We start from the raw sequence: 24,522 nt of genomic DNA, 5'->3' as shown, positions 1-24,522 counted from the left end.
AATGACATTTCGATGCAACATACATTGCTGTTTTTACTCATTCGTGCAGGGGAGTGAGAAAATGGTGTTTTACTAATTGAAACACTTTTTAAAAATCACATGGGATCATTCCAAAATTGATCCCCAATCTGAACGATAATACCTTTAAGATTACACCGCCGCCTCCCTGCTCCACTGCACAGTAAGTTTGGATTCAGGTCCCTGACGTAGTACAGCATTGTGTGAAGGTCAAACACACCCAGATAGGAACAAAAACAAAATGGAGGCTCAGGATCATACATCTGTGGGGTGCTTCCCTACACGAGAAAGGAGTTCCTATTTCTACAATGATGCCTGGGGAAGGAGTGAAAGGTGCCACCCCAGATTTTCTCTCTGAAAAACAACTTAAAATATGTAGAGAAAATAGCTCACAGTATGGCAAGCAAAATCCTTAGATCAGTGATGCCCTCATCCCATGAATGAATTGTATCACTGGCTAGGCTAGAATTTATTGCCCATCCCTAATTGCCCAGAGGGAAGTTAAGAGTCAACCACATTGCTGTGGGTCTGGAATCAAGTGTCGGACAGACCAGGAAGGATGGCAGTTTCCCTCCCTGAATCAGATGGGTTTTTCTGACAATTGACCATTGATTCGTGATCATCATTAGGCTTTTAATTCCAGTTTTTTAAAATTGAATTTAAATTCCACCATCTACCACGGCAGGATTCAAACCCAGGTCCCCAGGACAATACCTCAGTCTCTGGTTTAATAGCCCAGTGATAATACCATTAGGCTATCACCTCCCTAGCATTCTTGCCTATTGATTTCAACCCAGAAAACTTGTATCTAACAACAGCAACTGCTTTTGTATAGTTTTCTAAGAGGGACTAACTACCTTTTTAAGGTTCTTCACTTGGACATTATTGAATAAAATTTGACACCAAATCAAATAAGGTAATATTCAGATAGGTGACCAAAAGCTTGGTCCAAAAGGAGGGCCTTGAAAAAAGAGAGAGAGAAAGGGAAGGTGAGGTTAGGGAATGTCATAACTTGGGTTTTATGCAGCTAAAGGAATTGCCACTAAAGTGGCAGGTTTGTGTTGTGTAAGGGGGCAGCTTGGGAGCAACATGGAGATCTGGGAGCATTGCAGAGCGAGAGAAGGTTTCGAAGATGGGGTGGGGTGAGGCTGTGTAGAACCTTGAAAACAACGATGAGAACATCAAACACTGTATAGAAGCCTTTGAGAAATAAAATGAGAGAGACAGAAACTGCAGTTGAACCAGGTTGGGAGTTTATGCGTTGATATCCCACTGTGTAATTTCAGGTCCTCATTGCTAATTCGCCCTCATTACTGAAATGGTGCTGTTGGGCCTCAGCCATTTTGAATGCTTTCCAAGATATTTGTTTTTATTCTAAAAAGAAAAGCTTTTATTTGAACATTTTCAAGATAATTGAATTTAAATGAGCATAACACTTCAGTGCTGTGTATTTGAACTGTTTGTTAATTAGGAGTGTGGGGGTTATTATTGTGCAGATGTTGCGGGAGCTCAAGGCAGATGGACCAGTGACGACTATAATGAGGACGATGCATATAATTGGCTTCCAGGTGTCTTTGTAATTAAAGCAATTAATGAAAGTTGTGCTTTGGCTATTGAAAGGCTCTAAATATTGACTTCATAGGAACTTAAATGTTTCAGTCAGTTTGTTCCCAACAATAAGTGCTTATGGATGACTTTGTATGTAGCATGCAAAATATGTTCTCTCTGTCTGTCTGAATTCTACTGATAAGTGTACATGTAAATCAAAAAGAGCTGCAACCTGAAGTATAATTGTGGAGAACGAACAGCACAGAAACAGGCCATTCGGCCCAACCGTTGTGTGGGGATAATGTTCCTGACAGATCTCCTCCCAGCTGTCTTCATGTCTTCTTATGAACATATCTTCCTATTCCTTTCTCCCTTGTGTGTTTATTGAGCTTCTCCTTAATTACATCTGTACTATTCACCACAAATACACCTTGTGGTTGGAAATTACACGTTCTAAGTACTCTCTTAAAAAGAAGCTTGCCCTGAATTCATAATTGGATTGATTAGTCACTATCTTACATTTTATGGCCTCTAGTTTTGAGCTCTGCTACAAGTGGAAACATCTACCATGGTTTTACACTTATCATAATCACTATAACATTCTTTTATTATCATTTATCTTTATATTCCAAAAAGTGCTCTTCCTTTGCTCAGTTTTATTAAATTAATGATTTCTTCTTTGAAAGTCCAATTGTTAATGGGGGTTAATGCAATGTGCAACATTGGCTTGTCCAGTGTAGTCTTAAAGATAAGCCGTAGTTGCAACGTTCACTGTGGTTCCTGGAAACTCCCTTGGGTGTTTAAATACCTTAAGACAACAGCTTCTAGTCTTATCTCTTGATATTGTTTCAATGTATACTATCTTTTGTCAATTTTGACTTCATTTGGGTAGTAGTGGATAAGGGGAACCTGGCTTCCTGCTCCATAACTCTGTTCGATGAAGTCAATAGAGAAGATCAGAGCTGATTAAGGGATGGCACGGTGGTTCAGTGGTTAGCACTGCTGCCTCATAGTCCCAGGGACTCAGGTTCAAGTACAGCCTAGGGCAACTGGCTGTGTGGGATTTGCATATTCTCCCCATGTCTGCATGGGTTTCCTCCCACAATCACAAAGATGTGCAGGCTAGGTGAATTGGCTATGCTAAATTGCCCATCGTGTTCAGAGATGCGTAGGTTTGGTGCATTGGTCAGGAGAAATCTGGAATAATAGGGTAGGGGAATGGGTCTGAGTGGGATATGCTTCAGGAGTTCATTGTGGACTTATTGGGCCAAATGACCCATTTGCACACTGTAGGGATTCTATGATGATTTAAAACAGGCAACTGGTTCATGACAGCCACTTCAAAGGCCAATGCTGACTTTTAAAGTCAATGGAGATGAAATTTCTGTGCTAAACGGACAATTTGCAATGTTTGCATGTACAGGTGAAAACCCAGCCCTATGGTTAATAGCATCAGACTTTCAGGCAAGAGCTTTGTGTTATTGCAGCTAGTTTGGTCTAGTGAACAGGCTTGAGGGACTGAATACTTTAAAAAGTTCTTAAGATAATCATCTTATTTTACTCTTGGGAGACAGCAGTTTAACCAGTAGCCCTTTTTTTCTCTTTTTATCTCAAAGCTTCAGCTCCAAAGATAAAACCACTGAAGAGTGATGTGGTGGTGAATGAGGGGAAGAAGCTCGTGTTGAGATGTGAAGCCATTTCAGGTTATCCACAACCCACCTTCAAATGGTATAAAGATGGCAAAGAACTGATCAGTAATAAAAAATCCAAAGAAATCCGGATAAAGAGAAAGAAAAGGTATGTCCAGTTCTGAATGTGGTATCTTTTTCCAATCACTGTTGACTGGCAGGAGATTTCATAAATGCATCCTTTGATCAAAGTGACAGTGTCTTCGTCCTATTTATTGTTAACCTGGTCTTCCTTTATTTGATTATCAGTGCACCCTGTGGTACTGTCCCTCTCCTGGGTAAAGCGCTTAGCATCCTGGATCGGTAATCAGAAGGTCATGATTCATATTCCAAGTTGCCTTACCAGACAGAATAGCTCTGGTAACTTGTGATCTAACACATTAAAGGCTTGAAATGAAAGTCAAACTGTCCACTTTTCTAATCACATCCTGAATGATGGGTGAATCCAGTCCAGCTCTACGTCCCACTCTTGATAGCTGGGGATGAGTAATAAATGTGACCCCTGCTGGTGTTGTTCATGTCTGGAGTACAAATAAAATGTCTCACTTGACTGACATTGTTGGAAAAATTGTGTCACTCAACTCTGCTTCCACAACCTGGATGATAATAGCTGTTTAAGAGTGGGTCAGTCTGTTTGATGCTTCTAAAGTGTCTCTTTACTCACTTCCAGCTATCAAGAGCTTATCGCCTTGCATGCATTTATATGTTTCATTCCCACAGTTACAGCTGAATGCATCTACTGTTATTTTGATTGATACCTTCTTACGAATATCTGTAACATATCCTTTTAATGAGTGAGAGCTCTGAAACGTAATGTCATCTGCTTCATCTCCAAGTGTCCCTGTTCAGTAGAGTTTAGGAGCCTGGATATTTTCCAGACCTCTTTTATCTATCTTCTTGTGGGATGTGGCCATCACAGGCTGGGCCAGCATTTATTGCCCATCCCAGTTGCCCTTAAGAAGATGGTGGTGAGCTGCCTTCTGGAACCACTGCAGTCCATGTGTTGTAGATAAACCCACAATGCCCTTCGAGAAGGCAGGGCCATCCCTTAATTTCTCAGTCTTTGACTTTAGCTGAAAGCAGTGTTGATTTAAAGTTGAAATTTCTAGATCTCCCAGAGTTGCCCCATGCATTTCTTAACATTCCCTGGAATATTGTCTTTTGTTTAACCATGTAAATGGCTTGCTTTTTGCTCTTTAAAACCTTCTAAACCAGCCTTTAGTTTAAAGAAAAGCTTTCAAAACATGCTGTTTATTGTGTTGTTTAGCAAACAGATGGATTCCCCAGTATCATCTTCTTCTTCATTTGTCGAAAATAATAGTAATCATAGAATCCCTACAGTGTGGCCCAACAAGTCCACACTGACCCTCCCACCCAAACCATCCCTCTACATTTACTCCTGACTAATGCACCCAACATACATACATTTTCCCTGAACGCATTGGGGAATTTAGCATGGCCAATTCACCTAACCTGCACATCTTTGGACTGTGGGAGGAAACCGGAGCACCAGGAGGAAACCCACGCAGACACGGGGAAGAACATGCAAACCCCACACAGACAGTCACCTGAGGCTGGAATCGATCCTGGGTCCCTGGCGCTGTGAAGCAGCAATGTGAACTACTGAGCCACTGTGTCACCCCTAGCATGTCAAAAGAACTGAGGGTTTGGCATCAATATGACATCTATTGGATTTGATTTCAAAATTGGGTGGGCAATAAAACAAATGGTCAGTCTGATTCGGTCAGATTCTCACTAAGTTTCCCTCCTCATCTCCAAACACCATCCCAATCTGCCTCGTTACTTTTCCTTTGGCTCCTCCTCCTTCACCACTTGGCCTTGTCTGGCTGGGAAGAGTAGGGGTGATAGTGAGTGGCAGGTGGCAGAATTGTGGCTGGGCTGTGGGGAGACCAACATCTAGATGAGGATGAATATAGACAATGTCAATAAACGATGCCAGCAACCTTCAATAATTCTCTGTGCCCTGGCAAACTGATTGAAGCTCTTATTTACAAAGCCCTCCATTCTCTCATATCTCACAATGCATGGGGAGATTAAAACCTTAGTCAGAGAGAGGGAGAGACTTTGATTAAACTTTTAAGTAGGGACAGAGACAGTCAGTGAGGGAATCCCACAATCTACGGTTGGGATGGTAGAAGACACAGCTGCCTATGTTGGGGAAAAGAGTGGGAGAGACAGAAAGCAACAATGGGAAAATGGAACAGTTGTGTGGCAAGTATAGAACTTGGAAGAGATGAGACCACATAAGGATTAAATATGAAAATTTGAAAATTTAAGCCATGGTAGACTTAGACTTCAGATCATTTAATAGAGGGTGATGGGTTATAGGATATGGACAGTTGCATTTTGGATGGACTCAGACTAGGACTGCAGTGAAATACGAAGCCTAGACATAATCAGATGAATGAGCAGAAATGGGCAAAGACAAGTAGATCAAGAAGAAAAATAACGAAAGAAGAATCCAAATAGAAGATAGTTGAGAAGCTATTTCAAAAAGGGAATAAAGTTTCATTGTTTGGTATCTGACCTCCAGGATTAAGTTACTGGCTTAAACTCATGAAGGGCTAATATGTGCTCATAAAAGAGAACTTTATGTAATAATAGTGTTACAGTTCCATTATCTTTTCTATTTGAGGATGGTGCATGATGGAGTTAAACAGCTATTGATTTGCAGTGAAGGACTGGCAGTACCCATCACTATTCTATTCTCTTACGTTGAATTACAGGAAAAATCACTGCCTTATAAAAAGTCATTAATATTAACATGCATTTTTTTAAAAAACTTTGGCTTGTTATTGATTTTTGGAATGTGTTTGCTCAAACAGCGAATGCTGATATCATCTTTGCAGGAGTAACGTGGGAGGGATAGCTGTGAGACATTTCTCATCTTAACAAGTTCTGCAGCTAAATTAATCTGAGGAGTTTAGTGCCGGGGTTGAGAAACTTCACTTACAAGGATCTGTTGGTAAAGCTAGGGCTTTTCTGGTAGTGTGTTAGTTTCGCTATCTGTGGTCCGGAAGATCCAAGTTCAAGTCCTACTCGCTCTAGACATAATATGTCTGAATAGGTTGATTAAAAATAGGCCCTTATTGTGCATTGTGACTTCGAGGGCAATGATGGCATAGTGGTATTGTTACTAGGCTTATGATCCAGAGGCCCAGCCTAATGCTCTGGGGGTATGGGTTCAAATCCCACCGTGGCAGATGGTGGCATTAACAGAACATTGAAAATTACAGCGCAGTACAGGCCCTTTGGCCCTTGATGTCGTGCCGATCTAATCTGAAGCCCATCTAACCTACACTAATCCATTCTCGTCCATATGCCTATCCAATGACCATTTAAATGCACTTAAAGGCTCTCCCTGTCCACCCTATCTAACCCTCGGATTATTTTGTATGTCTCAATAAAGTCACCTCTCTACCTTCTCTCAGACGAAAACAGCCTCAAGTCCCTCAGCCTTTCCTCATAAGACCTTCCTGCCATACCAGGCAACATCCTAGTAATTCTCCTCTGAACAGTTTCTAATGCTTCCACATCTCCTTCTTTATGGTCATTTAAGCGGGCATTGGATAGGCATTTGGAAGTTATTGGGCTAGTGTAGGTTAGGTAGGATTCGGTCGGCGCAACATCGAGGGCCGAAGGGCCTGTACTGCGCTGTATCTTTCTATGTTCTATGTTCTATGTTCTATCCTTATTATAATGCAGTGACCAGAACTTTACACAATACTCCAAGTATGGCCACACCAGAGTTTTGTACAGCTGCAGCATGACCTCATGGTTCTGAAACTCAGTCCCTCTACAATAAAAGCTAACACACTGTGTGCCTTCTTAACAACCCTATCAACCTGGGTGGCAACTTTCAGGGACCTATGAACATGGATACCGAGATCTCTCTGCTCATCTACACTACCAAGAATCTTACCATTAGCCCAGCACTCTGCATTCCTGTTACTCCTTCCAAAGTGAATCACCTCCCACTTTTCTGCATTAAACTCCATTTGCCACCTCTCAACCCACCTCCGCAGCTTATCTATGTCTCTGTGTAACCTATCACATCCTTCATCACTATCCACAATTCTACCAACCTTAGTGTCATACGCAAATTTACTAACTCATCCTTCTACCCGCCCTCATCCAGGTAATTTATTAGAATGACAAACAGCAGTGGATCCAAAACAGATCCTTGTGGTACACTAGTAACTGAACTCCAGGATGAGTATTTTACATCAACCACCACCCTTTGTCTTCTTTCAGTTAGCCAATTTCTGATCCAAAATACTAAATCACCCTCTGTTTCATGCCTCCGTATTTTCTGCAATAGCCTACAGAGGGGAACCTTATCAAATGCCTTACTGAAATCATTATACACCACACCAACGGGTTTACCCTCATCCACTTGTTTGGTCACCTTCTCAAAGAAGTCAATAAGGTTTGTGAGGCATGACCTACCCTTCACAAAACCATGTTGACTATCCCTAATCAACTTATTCATCTCTATCTTTACACTTTCCAGAATTGCTAACACCTCCTCCTCGTGAACCTCAATCCCATCTAGTCTAGTAGCCTGTATCTTAATATTCTCCTCAACCGCATTTTTCTAGTGTGAATACTGACGAAAAGTATTCATTTAACACTTGCCCCATCTCCCCAGACTCCACGGTCAACTTCCCACTACTATCCATACTCTTTTCTTTTATTTCTTAATCTTTTATTCCTGATATACCTATGGAAAGCCTTAAGGTTTTCCTTGATTCTATCCGCCAACGACTTCTCATGTCCCTTCCTGACTCTTCCTTGTTCTCTCTTTAGATCTTTCCTGGCTAACTTTAACTCTCAAGCACCCTAACTGAGACATCATGTCTCATCCTAACATAAGCCTTCTTCTTCCTTTTGACAAGAGATTCAACTTCCTTAATAAACCACAGCTCAGTTCCTCCCTGCCTGACCAGTACTTACTTATCAAGGATCCGCAGTAGCTGTAACTTGAACAAGCTCCACATTTCAATTGTGCTCATCCCCTGCAGTTTCCTTCCCCTATGCATCCTAAATCTTATCTAATTGCATCGTAATTGCCTTTCCCTCAGCTATATCTCTTGCTCTGTGGTATATACCTATCCCTTTCCATCACTAAAGTAAACATAACTGAATTGTGGTCACTATCACCAAAATGCTCACCTACCTCCAAATCTAACATCTGGCCGGGTTCATTCCCCATTACCAAATCTAATGTGGCCTCACCCCTTGTTGGCCTGTCTACATACAGTGTCAGGAAAATCTCCTGCACACATTGGACAAAACCTGACCCATCTAAAGTACTTGAACTATAGTATTCCCAGTCAATATTTGGAAAGTTAAAGTCCCCATAACAACTAACCTGTCACTCTCGCTCCTATCAAGGATCATCTTTGCTATCCTATCCTCTACATCTCTGGAGCTATTTGGAGGCCTATAGAAAACTCTAAACAGGGTGACCTTTCCTTTCCTGCTTCTAATCTCAGCCCATACTACCTCAGTAGACGAGTCCTCAAACGTCCTTTCTGTTACCGTAATACTGTCCTTGACTAACAATGCCACACCCCTCCACCCCCACCTTTTTAATATTTCCTCTGTTCTTACTGAAACATCTAAATCCCAGAACTTGCAATAACCATGCCTGTCCCTACTCTACCCATGTCTCCGAAATAGCCATACCATCGAAATCCCAGGTACCAACCCATGCTGCAAGTTCACCCATGCTGCAATTTAAAGAAGGGTATTGTGGCTCTCTAACACTGGGTCAAAAAGTCCCTAGTTTTGAGCCCTACCTACTCCAGAGATGTCTCACAACATGTCTGAATGGGTAAATTAAGAACAACTCAATTGGAAAAGCACAGGGCAGGAGGAATAGTTGAGGACAGCCTGTTGACATTGGCAGAAAAGTCAAGACTGGAGGATTTAAGATGATTTGGCAGAAGGCAATGAAAAAATGTTTTTATGTTGTGACTTATTTGAGGATCTGGAATGCACTGCCTGAGAGCATGGTTGGGGTAGATTCAATCATGCCTTTTAAAAGGGAATTTAATGATTATCTGAAGGGGGGGGGAGAAAGATTCATGGCTAAAAAAAAATAGGGGTGTGAGACCAGCTATGTAACTCTTACTGAGACCCAACACACAGATGCAGGGCTGAATGGCTGTCTGCTATGCTGTCCCTTTTTTTATGACTTGATCATGAGAGTAAATCAAGAAATCTGAGTTCAATGGGTGTTGCATACAGTTCCAGTTTTCTTTCATGAACCTTTATAGTGTCACGTCCCTCTCATGTTTACTCAAATAGCTTTCTTCCATGTGTGATGGAAGTACTAATGAGGAATGATGAGATCAGCTTGTGCTTCCCATTCTCAGTCCATCAACAAAGAGGTGAATTGGAGCACCTCTGTCACTTCTTTGGTTGGGATTAGCCAACTTGGCGCAGACATGAATCAAGCCTCGTGCCTGTGGTGAGAACTTAGAAATTGAAACAAAATTTAATCATGCAGTGAAAAAAGTAAGAATAATTTAATATTTCTTATAGTTGGTTCCAAAAGATAATGTGACAAACATGAGACTTGTACTAATATGATGCTTTTCGTGACCGTAGGATTTCCCAAAGTAATTTATAGCCAACATAAAATACTTAGGAAGTGTGATTACTGTTGTAATCTGGCAGCCAGGTTGTGCACAGTAAGGTCCTTCACACAACAGTTATATTCAGGTAGTCTGTTATAATTGTATGTTGAGGGATAAATATTAGCCAGGACATCTGTGACAACTTCTCTGTTTTTTGATTAATGCTATAGCATCCTTTGTGAGAGGGCAGACGGACCTTGACTTGATGTTTTATCTGAAAGATACCAGCTCCAGGCATGTGGCTGCCCTCAGTACTGTGCTGGAAAGTTGAGACTAATCTCAGGAATGGTTCTCAAGCCCATAATTTGTTGATTCAGAGGTGACAGTGTCCTCCTTTGAATAATTTTAAATGAGAATTTCAATCATTCAAACATGAATTGACACCCAGAACTTCAAATGGAGTCTGCTTGTGATTTGGACTCCATATGGGGTAGCATGGTGGCTCAGTGGTTAGCACTGGTGCCTCACAGCACCAGGGTCCCAGGTTTGATTCCAGCCTTGGGTGACTGACTGTGTGGAGTTTGCACATTCTCCCCATGTCTGTGTGGGTTTCCTCCGGGTGCTCCGGTTTCCTCCCACGGTCCTGAGATGTGCAGGTCAGGTAAATTGGTCATCCTAAACTGTCCATAGTGTTAGGTGCATTAGTCAGAGAGAAATGGGTCTGGATGGGTTACTCTTCGAAGGGTTGGTGTGGACTGGTTGGGCCGAAGGGCCTGTTTCCACTCTGTAGGGAATCTAATCTAATCAGCAATATTGTAGTCCATAACTCTCACTTTCAGAAACTCCAAGGAGATGGGTCCTATGCGCCAGGCGCTGTTGAAAGAAAGTACTTTAGCTTTGCCACTTGAAGATTTATCTGTGGTTATGGAATGACAGGCCTCTCCGCAACACCTCAGGAAATTTAGTCTTAGATCAGATACACTCCCACTGAACTCCATTCAGTGCAAATACAATGTGATAGTAATTTGTTGCTGCATTAAGTTCCCCACTCTGTTTGAACACAAATACGTACTGTACTTCTCTGCCATATACCTTCTAATGGACAACTGAATTGATTTGCTTTCATACTTGGGCTCACGCTAATACCTGTTTTAATAAGTAGCCATCCTGTTGAGTTTGTTGAAAGGTATGTGGAGAGCCATCATGTGCATTATTGTGTGCAGTGGCATACTGATGCTGTGTTTTGACATCAAATGTGCTCATCTTCAGATAAGCAGCAGACTGGAACGGATCTCTCCAGATCAAATAGGAATAGAGAATTTGAAGGCTCCCAACACCACCTAATAAACAGCTTTTGCAAAGTGCCTGCAAGAACCCTTGGAAGTAAATTTGTTTCCTAAATTTGTGTCAAACATAAAACATCAGTGAGATCCCATCCCCTCCCTGACCATTCCCCACAAGTTTTGAGAATGTATATCCCCATCGTGTCTACTGAAAGTACCAAGTGCACATAAATGATTCACAAAAAGGAATTTTATTAATATTTCATATTACATGTAGCCCCTAATGCGTCTCACAGTAGGGATAAGGACTGTCTTTCTTTATCCTTGAGTTGTTGCACAGTCTGCTGTGCTACTGAGCCGTGGGATGTGACTTTGCTTCTGCAATTAGCTAGTATTTATATTTAAATTTTTCACGTATACAGGTGCACACAATATGTGCATGTTCACACGTTCCTCCTCTTCGATGAGTTGGTGGAGGAGGGGACGAAGATGACTACTTGCTACCCACCCACCCGAGAGGGAGAAGGTAAATTGGAAAGCAGGAAAAGCTGAAACACACTCAAATGCTTAAAGCCAAACAGATTTGGGCTAGAAGCCCTTGCCATCAAACCACTTTATAAAAATGTGGTTGCCACAGAGATTTTTTTTTAAAAAAAGAGGCTAGCAATGAGCCAGCTTTAGAGAAAGTGTGTAGCAGTGAAAGTTGTCAGAGCTGGAGAATTTTCCTACGTTAGCATCAAGTAGATATTCCTCAATTAGACACAGGACTAGTTGTTTCTGCGTACTCTCAAGAAGGTTTCCAGCCTAACTCTGAGTATGCCTTCAGAAACCGGCTTCTCATGATTGCTGCAAGTCTTTCCTGGTGTTGGAGATCTTCGTGAGATCTGGGTTGCAAACTCTAGTATCAATAAAAGCCGTAACATCTCGACACAGAATTAACGCAGCTCTGCTTAAAGGCCGAGAATTAAAGTGAATGGCAAGCTAAGTTTTTAGATGTGAAATTATTTGAATAATTTACTGTTATCAAAGAGGCCTACTGTATTTTATTTGTTTTGGCACTGGAGTACTTACCATTTTTATCCTTGCTGACACTATGGAGTACAGTATAGACACAGTGACAGTGGTTAGCACTGCTGTTCACAGCGCCTGAGACCCGGGTTCAATTCCCGACTCAGGTGACTGACTGTGTGGAGTTTACACGTTCTCCCCATGTCTGCGTGGGTTTCCTCCGGGTGCTCCGGTTTCCTCCCACAGTCACAAAGATAAATTGGCCATGCTAAATTGCCCGTAGTGTTAGGTCAGGGGTAAACGTAGGGGTATGGGTGGGTTGCGCTTCGGCGGGTCGGTGTGGACTTGTTGGGCCGAAGGGCCTGTTTCCACACTGTAAGTAATCTAATCTAATCTAGTCTAACTCCTGCAGAGAAGCCATTCACCTCTCTAGTGCAGGAAGACAGGGCATGTTTGCGATGATACTCGGATGTCTGTACACAGCTTTGGTTTCCTTACTTAAGGAGGGAGATATACTTAATTCCACTTTTCTCAGCTTGTCTCCATAAACCTCAACCCCCTTGCCAAACAAAAGGCTAAATCATTCAGTGAAGGTTTGATTGGCTGATTCCTAGGCTGGAGAGGAATCATTATGAGGAACAATTGAGCCCAGACCCATTGGAGTTCAGCAGAATGTGTGGCATTCTTTATTGAAGTACACAAGATTCTGAAGACGCTTGACTGTGCAAATGCTGGAAGGATGTGTCGTCCAGTGGGGGAATCTAGAATGAAGAGACAATCTCAAAGTGAGGGGTTTCCTATTTAAGGTAGAGTCATACCACATGGAAATCCTCCAATCCAACTCGTCCACACCGAACATGTTTCCAAACTGGAATAGTTCCATATGCCTGCATTTGCCCATATCTTACCAAACCTTCCTTATTCATGAACTTATCTAAATATCTTTATAAATGTTGTGACTGTCCCTGCATAACTGACAGCTCATCCCACACACCAATCACTCTCAATATAAAAAACAAAGTTGTCCCGCATATCCTTTTTAAATCTTCCATGTCTCACTGTAAAACTATGCCCCCCAATTTTGAACTCCCCTATATTAGGAAGAAGCCAGGAGTGTGGTTCAGGTCAGGCAACATCCGAGGAGCAGGAGAATCAATGTTTCGGGCATAAATCCTTTACCAGGAATGAGGCTTGTGGGCTAGGGGTGCTGAGAGATAAATGGGAGGGGGGGGGGGTGTAGCTGAGAATGTGATGGGTAGATGAAGGTGGGGAGAAGGTGATAGGTCAAAGAGGAGGGTCAAGCAGATAGTTTAGAAAGGTAATAGACAGGTCAGGAAGGTGGTACTGAGTTGGAGGCTTGGGACCTGGATAATGTGGGGGGAGGGGGAATGAGGAACCTGTTGAAATCCACATTGATCTCGTATGGTTGCAGGGTCCCAAGGCAGAACACAAGGCTGAGTCATTGAATATACCCAAAAGGTATGGGCAGCAAATGATGGCCTACCCAGCAATGCCCACATCCCACTATTGAATAGACAAAAAAGTGAAGTTGGACAACTTTTTGATTGACAGGAAGTCGAGGGTTATGGGGCCAGTCAGAAAAGTGGAATTAAGGCCACATCAGATCAGCTGTGTTTAACTGGAAGAGGCTAGAGGGGCCAAATGGTATACTCCTGCTTGCATTTCCTAGGTTTGTATGACAGAGATTTGGTCTCTCAGGGCTTTGAGGGATATGGGGAAAAGGGATTGAAGCTCAAGATCGTTGGATGGAGAGGAGGGGTGGCAATGTGAAGAGCTGTCTTCTACTCCTCTTGTTTCCATTCTTATGTTAACATCTAATCTTCAGGAATACCTCTCGCCACTGCAGCATGACCTGGTCACCTCTTCACAACAGGCACTCAGCTCTTTGGGCGTGTATTAGTGTTGCTTTCCTCCTGTTATCTTCCCAGAAGTGAAGTTGACTTTTGCCTCTCTTCACAGGAAGGAATCAGAACTTCTGATAAGGAAAGTGAAGCCATCGCATGCCGGTGAATACATGTGTGAGGCTATCAACCAGCAGGGTGAAGACCGGTCTATTAGCAACATAGCGGTAACACCCGGTAAGAGGGTTTACATTGATTCATGTCAGTGGTGGGTGTGTCTATGCTAATTCACAATCACCAGGCTTGTAACTGCTACTTTTGACACTTTCACTTCAACTGGCTGTTTACCCCAAGTTGTCTCAGCATACCAGATGTTCTGTGATAGGGAAAAGTCAATAAGAATGTGACCTCTTTGCAATTGTGTGGAAACAGATAGAAGTGCAGCAAGAGAGAATTTAGATTTGGGTTGGCCCGATGCCTAATGTACATGCCAGGGTTTATTCAATAGTAACGGCTTATACAATGCAACCTCTTATGCTGGACGTGAGTTATTAGCATTTCTGTTTAGAACAATGAAAGAACATCAAACAAATCAGATGTTTTATGCTTAACTATCTAATATAAATGAGAGTTAAAAGCCAAGCTGCTTTTAGTTTTGCCTAGTGGTGGAAATGTTTTAATGTTGCATTTTGCAGTGCACTGCAGATTGCAGTGATGGATGCTTTTTCGTCTCACTAATCTTCATGATATATCAGCAAGAAATATGGGAGCAAGGGTCTGCTAAACAGACTTTTTCCAAAGCTAGAAATCAGCAATCAATGTTTCATATAGGAATATAGGAATGAGAATTCTGGGATGGTAGGACTTGCGTATAAAGAGAGACTGAATTTATTCAGACTGTATACAATACTATATTGTACTGCGCAGTTATACAGAGCTTTGATGAGACCACACCTGGAGTCTTGCGTGCAGTTTTGGTCTCCTTATCTGAGGATGTTCTGGTTTTAGAAGGAGTGCAACAAAGATTCATCTGACAGATTTGTGAGAATGCAAGACTGAGACACAAAGAGAGATTGGATCAGTTAGGACTGCGTCTACTGGAATTAAGGAGAACAAGGGATTATTTCATAGACACCTGTGAAATTCTAGATTGGGTAAATGCAGGAATAATGTTCCTAATGACCAAATATTCAGAATTGGAGGTCATAGTCTAAGGACACAAGTTAGGCCAATTACGGCTGAAATCAGGAGAAATTTCTTCAACCAGAGAGGGGGGAGGTGGTGGAATTCTCTGCCACAAAAAAGTGGTTGAGGCCAAAACATTGAATGTCTTCAGGAAGGAGTTAATTATAAGTCGTTGGGCTAAAGGGATGAAAGGGTATGAGGAGAAAGCGGGAATAGGGGGCTGAGTTGGATGATCAGCCACAATCATATTGAGTGGTGGAGTAGGTCCAAAGGCCTGAATACCCTACTCCTGCTCCTACCTTCCATGTTCCTAAAGATGATGCAATATATTACAAGTTTTGAGCATAGGTACAAAGTAGATACTGATGAGTTGAGAGGCCATTTTTACCTCCCACTACCAACCGATTTTCTTTATTTTCTGGGAAATGAAAAATCAGCCAATTTGCTATTATCAATTCTTTATTACCACAAAGAACCAGTTTATCACTGCTTACATCTGTGTATATTATCTGTCAGCTCCTTTCATTATAATGTCTGGATCCACTATGAGATATTTCCTTTTTAATCAATCTGTCCTGATGTGAATAGTGTACCCAAAGCAGACGGGACTTGAAACCCGGTTTTCTGTTTGTAAAGGATTCATTAACCACTAAGGGGAGAAACATATCCTTGCCCCATACACCAATGCTTGAGCTACAGCAGTGTTTATGGCTAGTTACAAGCAGGGGTGATTGTAATAAATGCTACAATACAGGAACACTGGTAAGCATCAATGAACAAGATTGGTCTTTACAATAATCCTGACAGTGTTGTGGTCACCATCTCTGAGACTGACCAGATTTTTATTGATTTGAACTTGAGCTCCACAGAGAATGGCTGGTCTAGTTGACATTGCCACTCCCACATCCCCTTGAGCAAATGTTTGCTTGAGTTATCTTGTTGGTCCAGCTTAGAAATTTTTAATCAACGTATTCATGCAAGTTATGACATATAAACAAACTGCGGATGTTGTAAATCAGAAACAAAAACTGGAATTGCTGGAAAAGCTCGACAGCTCTGGCAGCATCTGTGGAGAGAAATCAGCGTGAATGTTTTGGGGTTGAGTAATCCTTCCCAGAACTGCCAGCCCTGTGGAGCTTTTCCAGCAATTTTTGTTTCTGAAGTTATGACGTATGACATATACTTTGAACCTGAATCAGCTGGGCTGAAGTAACGGACAATATCATTGTGCCACAAGAACCATCTGTGTCCACTTTTATGATGGGAACTGTCTGTTTGTCACAACGTAACAACACTTTTCCTTAGTGCAGCACTACTAACAGCTAAAGGGTACTTTAACACTGTGACACACACTCACAGAATGCTTCCATTATAAGTGAGTGCAGAGTTTGTGATAGTGATTAAAATGCAGCAATGATGCGCTCCCTGGTCCAGTTCCCCTGCGAAAGGAAAAGGCATTTTAAAAAAGAGATTGACAGCCAATGCAAGCAGTCCGACGTAACTCAACAGGAGGGGAACAGGAGAATGGACAATTGCATGGACATACAGAACTGGCAAAGATGAGTGACGCTGTATTGTCATCTTGGTGCTTGCATAGCTTTCCACTCCGCAGATATTAATGTAACTTCATTGTGCAAAACTGAACAAGTTTATAGTTTCTCAACACAAAGCAAATGACCAGAAACATCATACATACACTTAAACATACATACATACATACATACACTTAAACATCCTTAAAGCAAATTGCATTCTCCATTGGCCCTATGCTTTTTTTTTAGTATTCATTCATAGAATGTGCATATGTCCGGTTAGTATTTATTGCCCACCCCTAATTGCCCAGAGAGAGTTAAGAGTCAACTACATTGCCAGAGGTTTGGAGTCACATGTAGATCAGATCAGATCAGACCAGATAAGGATGGCAAATTTCCCTAAATGATTTAGTGAACCAAATGGGCTATGCCTGACAATTGGTTCATAGTCACCATTAGACTTTTCATTCTTGAACAATTCATCCTATTGAATTCAAACTCTAACACCTACCAAGACAGGGTTTGAACCCAGAATATTATCTGGGTCTTGGGATTAATAGTCCAGTGATAATACTATTAGGACATCGCCTTCCTTTGACCAAATGGTCCTGCTACCAAATGGTGTTATCACTGTTGGGCTGCTTCCCATTGTACTAACTTCCACAAAAGTCAAAACAAATGGCAGAATGTAACTGCTTGGGCAAACAATAAACATGAGCACTGACTGGAGGACTGCCTTCAGTGAAAGCCATTCAAGTTATGCTTTTGTGATTTATGATGTTCACCAGACTATTCTTGGAAGAAACGTTTGCTGATGACTCCTCAGTGACTTTATTCTCTGTGTACACACCTTTGTGCTCTTGTGTTGACGTGCACCCTTAGGGCTGGTTAAACGTGTGCATGTTTTAAATATAAAGCCACAGACTTAACTACTGCACTTCTTCAAACCTGGAATTTTCCAGAGGCAGGTATGTCATGTTTTGAGAAAATCATTAGGACTTCTAACGTCACTTCATGATATTGAAATGAAACTTTGCCAAAAAACAAATGTTTGCTGTGAAATCCCAAGCAGTGAAGCATTTATTTGGTGCTCATATTTTGAAAGCTTTTTTTTAAAATACTCAGATCAAATAACATTTATTGAGGCTGTTAGCAGGTGTTGTGTTTGGCCTGTGTTAGCAAGTCTGAAAGAGAATCTGAATTTAGCGTTTCTAGTTTCACAGCGCTAAGTATATGTTGGGTAAGGTTATTGTATCTGTGCTTTTGGCGAATTGAAGCCCTTTGGATAAATCCATTGACGTTTGCTTCCTGTCCTGCAATAATTCAAGCATGAAGAGTGATAGTTGGAAAATGTGGCAGGGCTGACACCTGGAGTCACATCTCCCTCCCTTTGTGAAGTTAAATTGCAATGTCAACACGAGCTTGCAATCCCATTCAAAAACGCTAGGTCATTTAGTATTTACAAGTGTGGAAAGTAGAATTCAATGAACATAGCAGGAGAGCTACTAACACCATGAAAGATTTGTTGGAACCCATTCTGTTGCAAAATGTAATTTAGATACTTTGCAGTTGAGAACGCATTTGGGTTTGTTGGATAGCCAGCATCCTGGCTTGAACATGTGTGAGGTCATTCATGTATGAAATGCAATGCTTTGTGTGTGTTATCTTAATAAGCAAATCCCCAAAGTTAAATTGAGGGGAAAAGACTTTCCCAATTTCAAGTGTTAACTCCCATTTTAAAAGGGAACAGAAATCTGGAGGCTGAGATCTGCTCGCTGTGTTCACACACTGGGTGTAGTTTGCACAGAGTCTTTTTTTTTCTGCTTGATTTTTATTTTGGCAAGAAGTCCCATTCCTGAAATGTGAGGAACAGAAAGATCTCCGCAGTAACTGGAAACCTCTTCTCGTTATCAGCAAAAGCACAAAGTTTGTGTTGAAGCATGTCTAAGCAATTGAGCAAGAGGAAATCATTTTCTTCCTCTGATCCAGAAATCTTTGACCTGAACTTATGAAGTCTGACAAGCATCCGATAAGCTAAAACATAACATTTTTTTAAAATTCATGAGCCATATTCCAAAAAAGAACCTTGTTTCATTCTTGTTGACCCTACATGATTAATTTAACTTTGTAAAGTTAGAATCAGAAGGAGACATTGGGGTGATTTTGAATTTTGCTTGAACACCATATGTTGGAATCGTTAGCTGGGCTCCCCAGTGGGATCAGGCAAATGGAAAGTGTGGGGAATGGCACTGTTGATGGAGAGTCAGCAGTTGGTAAGGCCAGTGTCCACCACATGCTGCTCAAAATTGTCGGTAGATAATGCCCACTTGGGTAAGATGCTAGTGGGCATTTGGTACCCACTGAGGCAACCCTGTCAGGAAGGGAGATTGATGGTTTGGGGGAGTGTAAAATTCACTATGATGAATAAAAAACTACAAAAGGTGGCAGAGACCTTGATGTCTATGAAGATGAAGCTATCATAGGGAAGCAGTCATATAATGGTAATATCACTGTACCAGTAATGGTCAGATTTAAGACCTGGTGAAATGGGTTCAAATCCCACCCAAGGAGCTGATAGAGTTTGAGTTTCATTGTTAACTTTAGAATTGAAAGCGAGTCTGAGTTAATTATGGTGTCTATGAAACCATCTGTAATTGGTGTCACTAATGTCCATATGTTCTTACTCAGAATAGTCTCACTTGACTTCAGACCCAAAACAACGTGATTTAGCCTGGCAGGCCACATGGTTCAAGGGCAGGTGGGATGGGTTTAGTTTGGGTATATGGTTGGCATGGACTGGTTGGACTAAAGGCTTTGTTTTCATGCTTGATGACTCTGTGACAGTAAAGGCTGGCCTTGCCGCACGCGCATACACACACACACACACACACACACACACTCACACTCACACTCACTCACTCATCCACTGGAATAATTGTTTAAATTATCAGTCACGAGAACTTTAAATATTATCCCTTAGAGTATTTAGGGCCTCATGTTCTTGCACTCCCCCAACCATTGGTTTAAATGCCAAGGGTTTAATCCTCATCCTGAGCACTAGCCCATCCCACCATACCCACACCCCTGGCCAATGAAAATGCAGACAGGGTGTTATTTTCCACTTGATGCCTGCCCCATTTAGAACATTTGTCAGTTTACTGCAACCTGGAGACTCTCAAGTTAAATACAGCAAAATTTTCAGCAACAGCAGAAGCGATGGATTTCAAGTAAAGCTCTTTCCTATTATTCTACATGCATTCATCCTGCCTAGCTTGCTGCACTCCTTAATAAAGTCATTTTCTCTAATATTTTCATTTTCCTGTTCAGTTGCTGTGTCTTGCTGATTAAATCCATAATGCACTCCATTAATAATGTGCGGTAGAGCTCGTTAGAAATCTGCTGTTATGAAATGCTGGTATCTATAAGAATCTGCTGAAACAGATTGTGAACCTCACCCCTGAAGTATAAATTCCACACTTCAATACCTGTATGTGAGCTCCCGGTATTACTGTTTGTGGTTGAGCTACATTCTAAATTGCTGCACAGATGTTCAATTTAAAGCCACAATCTTGGGAGATTTTAGAATTGCTATCCTTAAGCAACAGTAAATATTAATAATTTATCCTATAACCTGATTCCTCCTTTCCCACAATCTCTACTCAACTAGGAAGAATGAGATATCTTGGGAACCCAAAAAGTACAAAGGCTTGCAAATGATGAAGCCAACATGTGTTTCGATCCCGGTATGGTCTTTTGGTCAACAATTTGTAAATTTTGTAACTAGTTCAGATCATATTTTAGGAATCAAGTAGCAAAGGAGGAGGCCATTTGCCCATCCTGTCTACTGCCTGTTACTGAATTTGTTCAACTCTTTCCTGCGCTGTCCTGTAGTTTACCAGCTGCATTGGTGAAAAGACTATGTGCGGATGCCTATTTCCATGAACTGGATGAAGCTAGTGCTTTAAACACAGGATGCTCACAGCTACATAACATCATACAATTAGAACTGATTTACTGGTTTGTCATAAAGGTACCGCCTATCTGTTTGGCTGTGTGACATGAATGTGGGCCCCTTCATTTGTTTTGGATGAGGTGAGGTGGCTAATGGCCAGTAGCAAAATGTAGGAGTGGTCTGGCAATAATCTGAAGCCAACAGATGCATGGGAGAAACTTAAGAAAGCTGTGTTTCATAAGGTGCAGCCCACAAGCAGTGGTTCTCCTTGAGGGCCCTCCATGTGGTCTGACATGTATGTCACTGACATGTAATGGTGCAGTCAAGTTTAACCAAGAGAGCAGAGCAGAATTCTCAGCCCCACCATGCTCAGGATATCACCGAGCCAGACCAAACCCTTCAGGTGTGGCACAAATGGTCACAAACATGACCGACAATATTTTATAAACATAATTTATGTTGCTGTTGATATTGGGTGATTAATATGGATGGAAGATTAGCATTCATTTCTCAGAGGTTATAATGTTGATTTTTGTAACACTGAAGTGTTTCAAATCAATGTGTTCCTCTGATGCGTAAATGTTTATATTATCAAGGTGTCCATAGTTTTGTTTCTGACGTGATAGTTCCTGTAATGCAGATAACTCACTAAATTTGGACTTCATAGATTCCCTCCACTTTTGATGACTATCTTTTGTCTCTGCAATTGCAAGTGGGTAGGGTAGGATTACCAGGTGGGCTGTGGGTTTTTCATATTGTCTAAGTGAGCCACAGTTGGAAAGTTTATCTTAAAGAGTATCTCCTTTTCTCATTGATATCCCTTCAAGACAGTAATTTTGTATGAAGCACCACACTCTCCACTAAATAGCTACTGGCACATCAAGTAAAACGGATTAAATAAATGAGATGGCCATTAAAAACAAATTCAAATTGAGTTCAAGCCTAGATTTTGAACTTTAAATACTGATGACCTAAATTTGCAACAGAAGTGGGCATTAAAGAATAACTTGCATTTAATAGAGAGCACGATTGCCTCTGTGTGATGCCTTTCAAATTTCTATAAGCTCAGTAACTTTGAAGTGGAGCATCTGGTATTTTGTCGGTGAATACAACCCAAGCCTATTAATCACTTCACTTCATCTCTAAAGGTGCAATACATCACAAAAGATGCAGTCATTTCCGAAATCACGTCCTGGCCAATCCTATTCCAGTCTTGATCTAGAACCTCTTCTAGTACCACAACCTAACTATCCAACTTCTTACAAAGCTCCTTACTATTATGCCTTCAGTCTTCTCAGTGCCGTAATCTGAAATTCTATTCCTAAATCCCTCCATCTCTCCAGTGATCATTATTTTCTTGAAAACAATCTTATTTAGCTCCTACTGGGTTTGTGGTGGAAGTGTGTATTAAGAAGGCCGGGGGCCATGCATAATAAATATCGTGCTTTTAGACTAACTCGCAGTTAAACACTGTGACACTGTTGCTGACACGAGCTGCATTGCAGTTTGCTTGTGATAAAGAAAGAAATTACGTTCAGCTCTCTGTCATGTTGCTGTGCTCTGCAAATTTGGGACACAAAGGGTAACCTGACACAATAGCGGATGGTTTGGCTGCTGAACTGATCCAGGGCTGCAGTGTGAATCAATATGATTAAATTGTGCAGCTGTATTGAAGATTGAATTAGGGATCACTGAGAGTGATGTCCCCTGCAGGGAGATCTGGTGATTTTGTCATGAAACTGCGGTGAATGATTGGTAAAGATCAAGACCATTTTCAACTCTAACAGCCTCTAAAATACTCCCTTACATCCCCTCCCCAACCCCCACCACTTGCTGTGTTGGTCACACACGCTGTTCTGGTCAAATGCCCAGCTTGTTATCCATAAATAGACCAATCAGCTCATCGCTGCTTCCTACTCTTAAAAACGTGATGTTGAGTTTGTCTCAATCACCTGCTTCTTCCCCTGCGAATAATTCTTTTTCAAGTATTTACTGAGTCCATCTTGAAGTTTATCATTGAATTTTCTGACACCACCCTTTCAAGGCAGTGAATTTTTCTTTAATTCATTCACAGGATGAAGGTGTTGTTGGCTAAGACAGTATTTATTGCTCAACCATAATTGCCCTGAGGACAGTTAAGAGTCAATCACCTCACTGTGGGGTCTGGAGTCATATGTAGTTACATGTAGTCCAGACCAGGTAAGGATGGAAGCTTCCTTCCCTAAAGGGCTATATTCAACCAGATGGGTTTTCCTGGCCACTGATGATGGCTCCATGTTCATCATTAGGCCCTTAATTCCCTCACCTGCTGTGGCAGGATTCAAACCCAGGTCACAGAATCATAGAGATGTACAGCATGGAAGCAGACCCTTCGGTCCAACTTGTCAATGCTGACCAGATATCCCAACCCAATCTAGTCTCATTTGCCAGCACCCGGCCCATATCCCTCTGAACCCTTCCTATTCATAACCCATCCAGATGCCTTTTAAATGTTGTAACTGTACCAGCCTCCACCACTTTCTCTGGCAGTTCATTCCACACAAGCACCACCCTCTGTGTGAAAAGGTTGCTCCTTAGGTCCCTTTTATATCTTTCCCTTCTCACCTAAAACCTACACCCTCTAGTCTGGACTCTTGTAGGAGAAAGTGAGGACTGCAGATGCTGGAGATCAGAGCTGAAAATGTGTCGCTGGAAAAGCGCAGCAGGTCAGGCAGCATCCAAGGAGCAGGAGAATCGACGTTTCGGGCATGAGCCCTTCTTCAGGAATCCTGAAGAAGGGCTCATGCCCGAAACATCGATTCTCCTGCTCCTTGGATGCTGCCTGACCTGCTGCGTTTTTCCAGCAACACATTTTCAGTTCTAGTTCTGGATTCCCCCACCTCAGGGAAGAGACCTTGTCTATTTACCCTATCCATGCCCCTCATGATTTTATAAACCTCTACAAGGTCACCCCTCAGCCTCCGAAGCTGCAGGGAAAACAGCCCCTGCCTGTTCAGCATCTCCCTGTGGCTCAAATCCTCCAACCCTGGCAACATCCTTGTAAATCTTTTCTGAACCCTTTCAAGTTTCACAACATCCTTCCCTAAAACATTTTCTGGGTTTCTGCATTAACATTCCAGTATTAATACCACTGGGCCATAGCCCAGGTTATAACAACTCACTTCATTTTAAACACAGACGTTCTCATTTCCTATTACAAATCCTTAAAGAGGGATTATGATTGGAGTCACTGCTGTATACTGTGTTGAAGGGTGGAATCTTTTTGAGGAGAAAGGGGTTCTCATCAGCCAGCGAGGTAAGAGGCTTGAACCACCTCTTTCAGGGAGACCCCTGCAGTGTAATACCAATCAGGGAGTGATAGGAGGCTTTTGATTGGAACTAGGCCCACTGGGGGAGGGGGGGGGGTTTGTGTGATGTGACCCAGTAGGAGCATCCTTGGCTAGAAGGGCATCCATTATCCAGCGCTATGGAGCACCGAGGATGTGAGATGCTGTATAATAGTGTAGTTTTGGAGATAGAGGTGAATGTGATCAGAAGAGTGGTGGTCATGGAAGGACCTTAAATTGTCAACAGAATGGACCTTTGTGAACCTTAAAAACTCGTCTTAAATGTCTTTGATCGAAGTCAAAAGGGCAAAACATGCTTCAGATTTTAAAAGGTTATTTAATGTAAATCCTGACAACAGGTCCAGGTGTGTATATACAAAATTAGCAAACCTTAAAGCAAATTAAATATTTAAGGGAAACATTCTCTTCAGAGATCACTGCTTTGTGAAACAGATTATTATTAAAAACTGCAAATGAATAGCCTGTGAACTCCTCAAGAAAAAAAAGGAAAT

At 41.8% G+C, this 24,522-nt stretch overlaps 1 protein-coding gene across 4 annotated transcripts in view; it reads left to right on the top strand.

Annotated features, from left to right (window-relative positions):
* Positions 1-24,522, top strand: part of nrg1 (neuregulin 1) — a 200,415-nt gene that overhangs the window by 28,090 nt on the left and 147,803 nt on the right. For 3 of the 4 annotated variants that reach the window (XM_060851746.1, XM_060851744.1, XM_060851745.1), the window contains exons 2-3: positions 3,183-3,363; positions 14,134-14,252. In XM_060851746.1, the coding sequence (XP_060707729.1) occupies positions 3,183-3,363; positions 14,134-14,252 (300 nt within the window). Of the gene's footprint in view, positions 1-3,182; positions 3,364-11,592; positions 11,672-14,133; positions 14,253-24,522 lie in introns of those variants that run through there. The other variant, XM_060851747.1, reaches the window with a different exon arrangement.

This window comes from Hemiscyllium ocellatum, chromosome 36, assembly GCF_020745735.1.
Source record: "Hemiscyllium ocellatum isolate sHemOce1 chromosome 36, sHemOce1.pat.X.cur, whole genome shotgun sequence".
Classification (NCBI taxonomy): domain Eukaryota; kingdom Metazoa; phylum Chordata; class Chondrichthyes; order Orectolobiformes; family Hemiscylliidae; genus Hemiscyllium; species Hemiscyllium ocellatum.
This window is presented reverse-complemented; position numbering and strand designations above follow the sequence as displayed.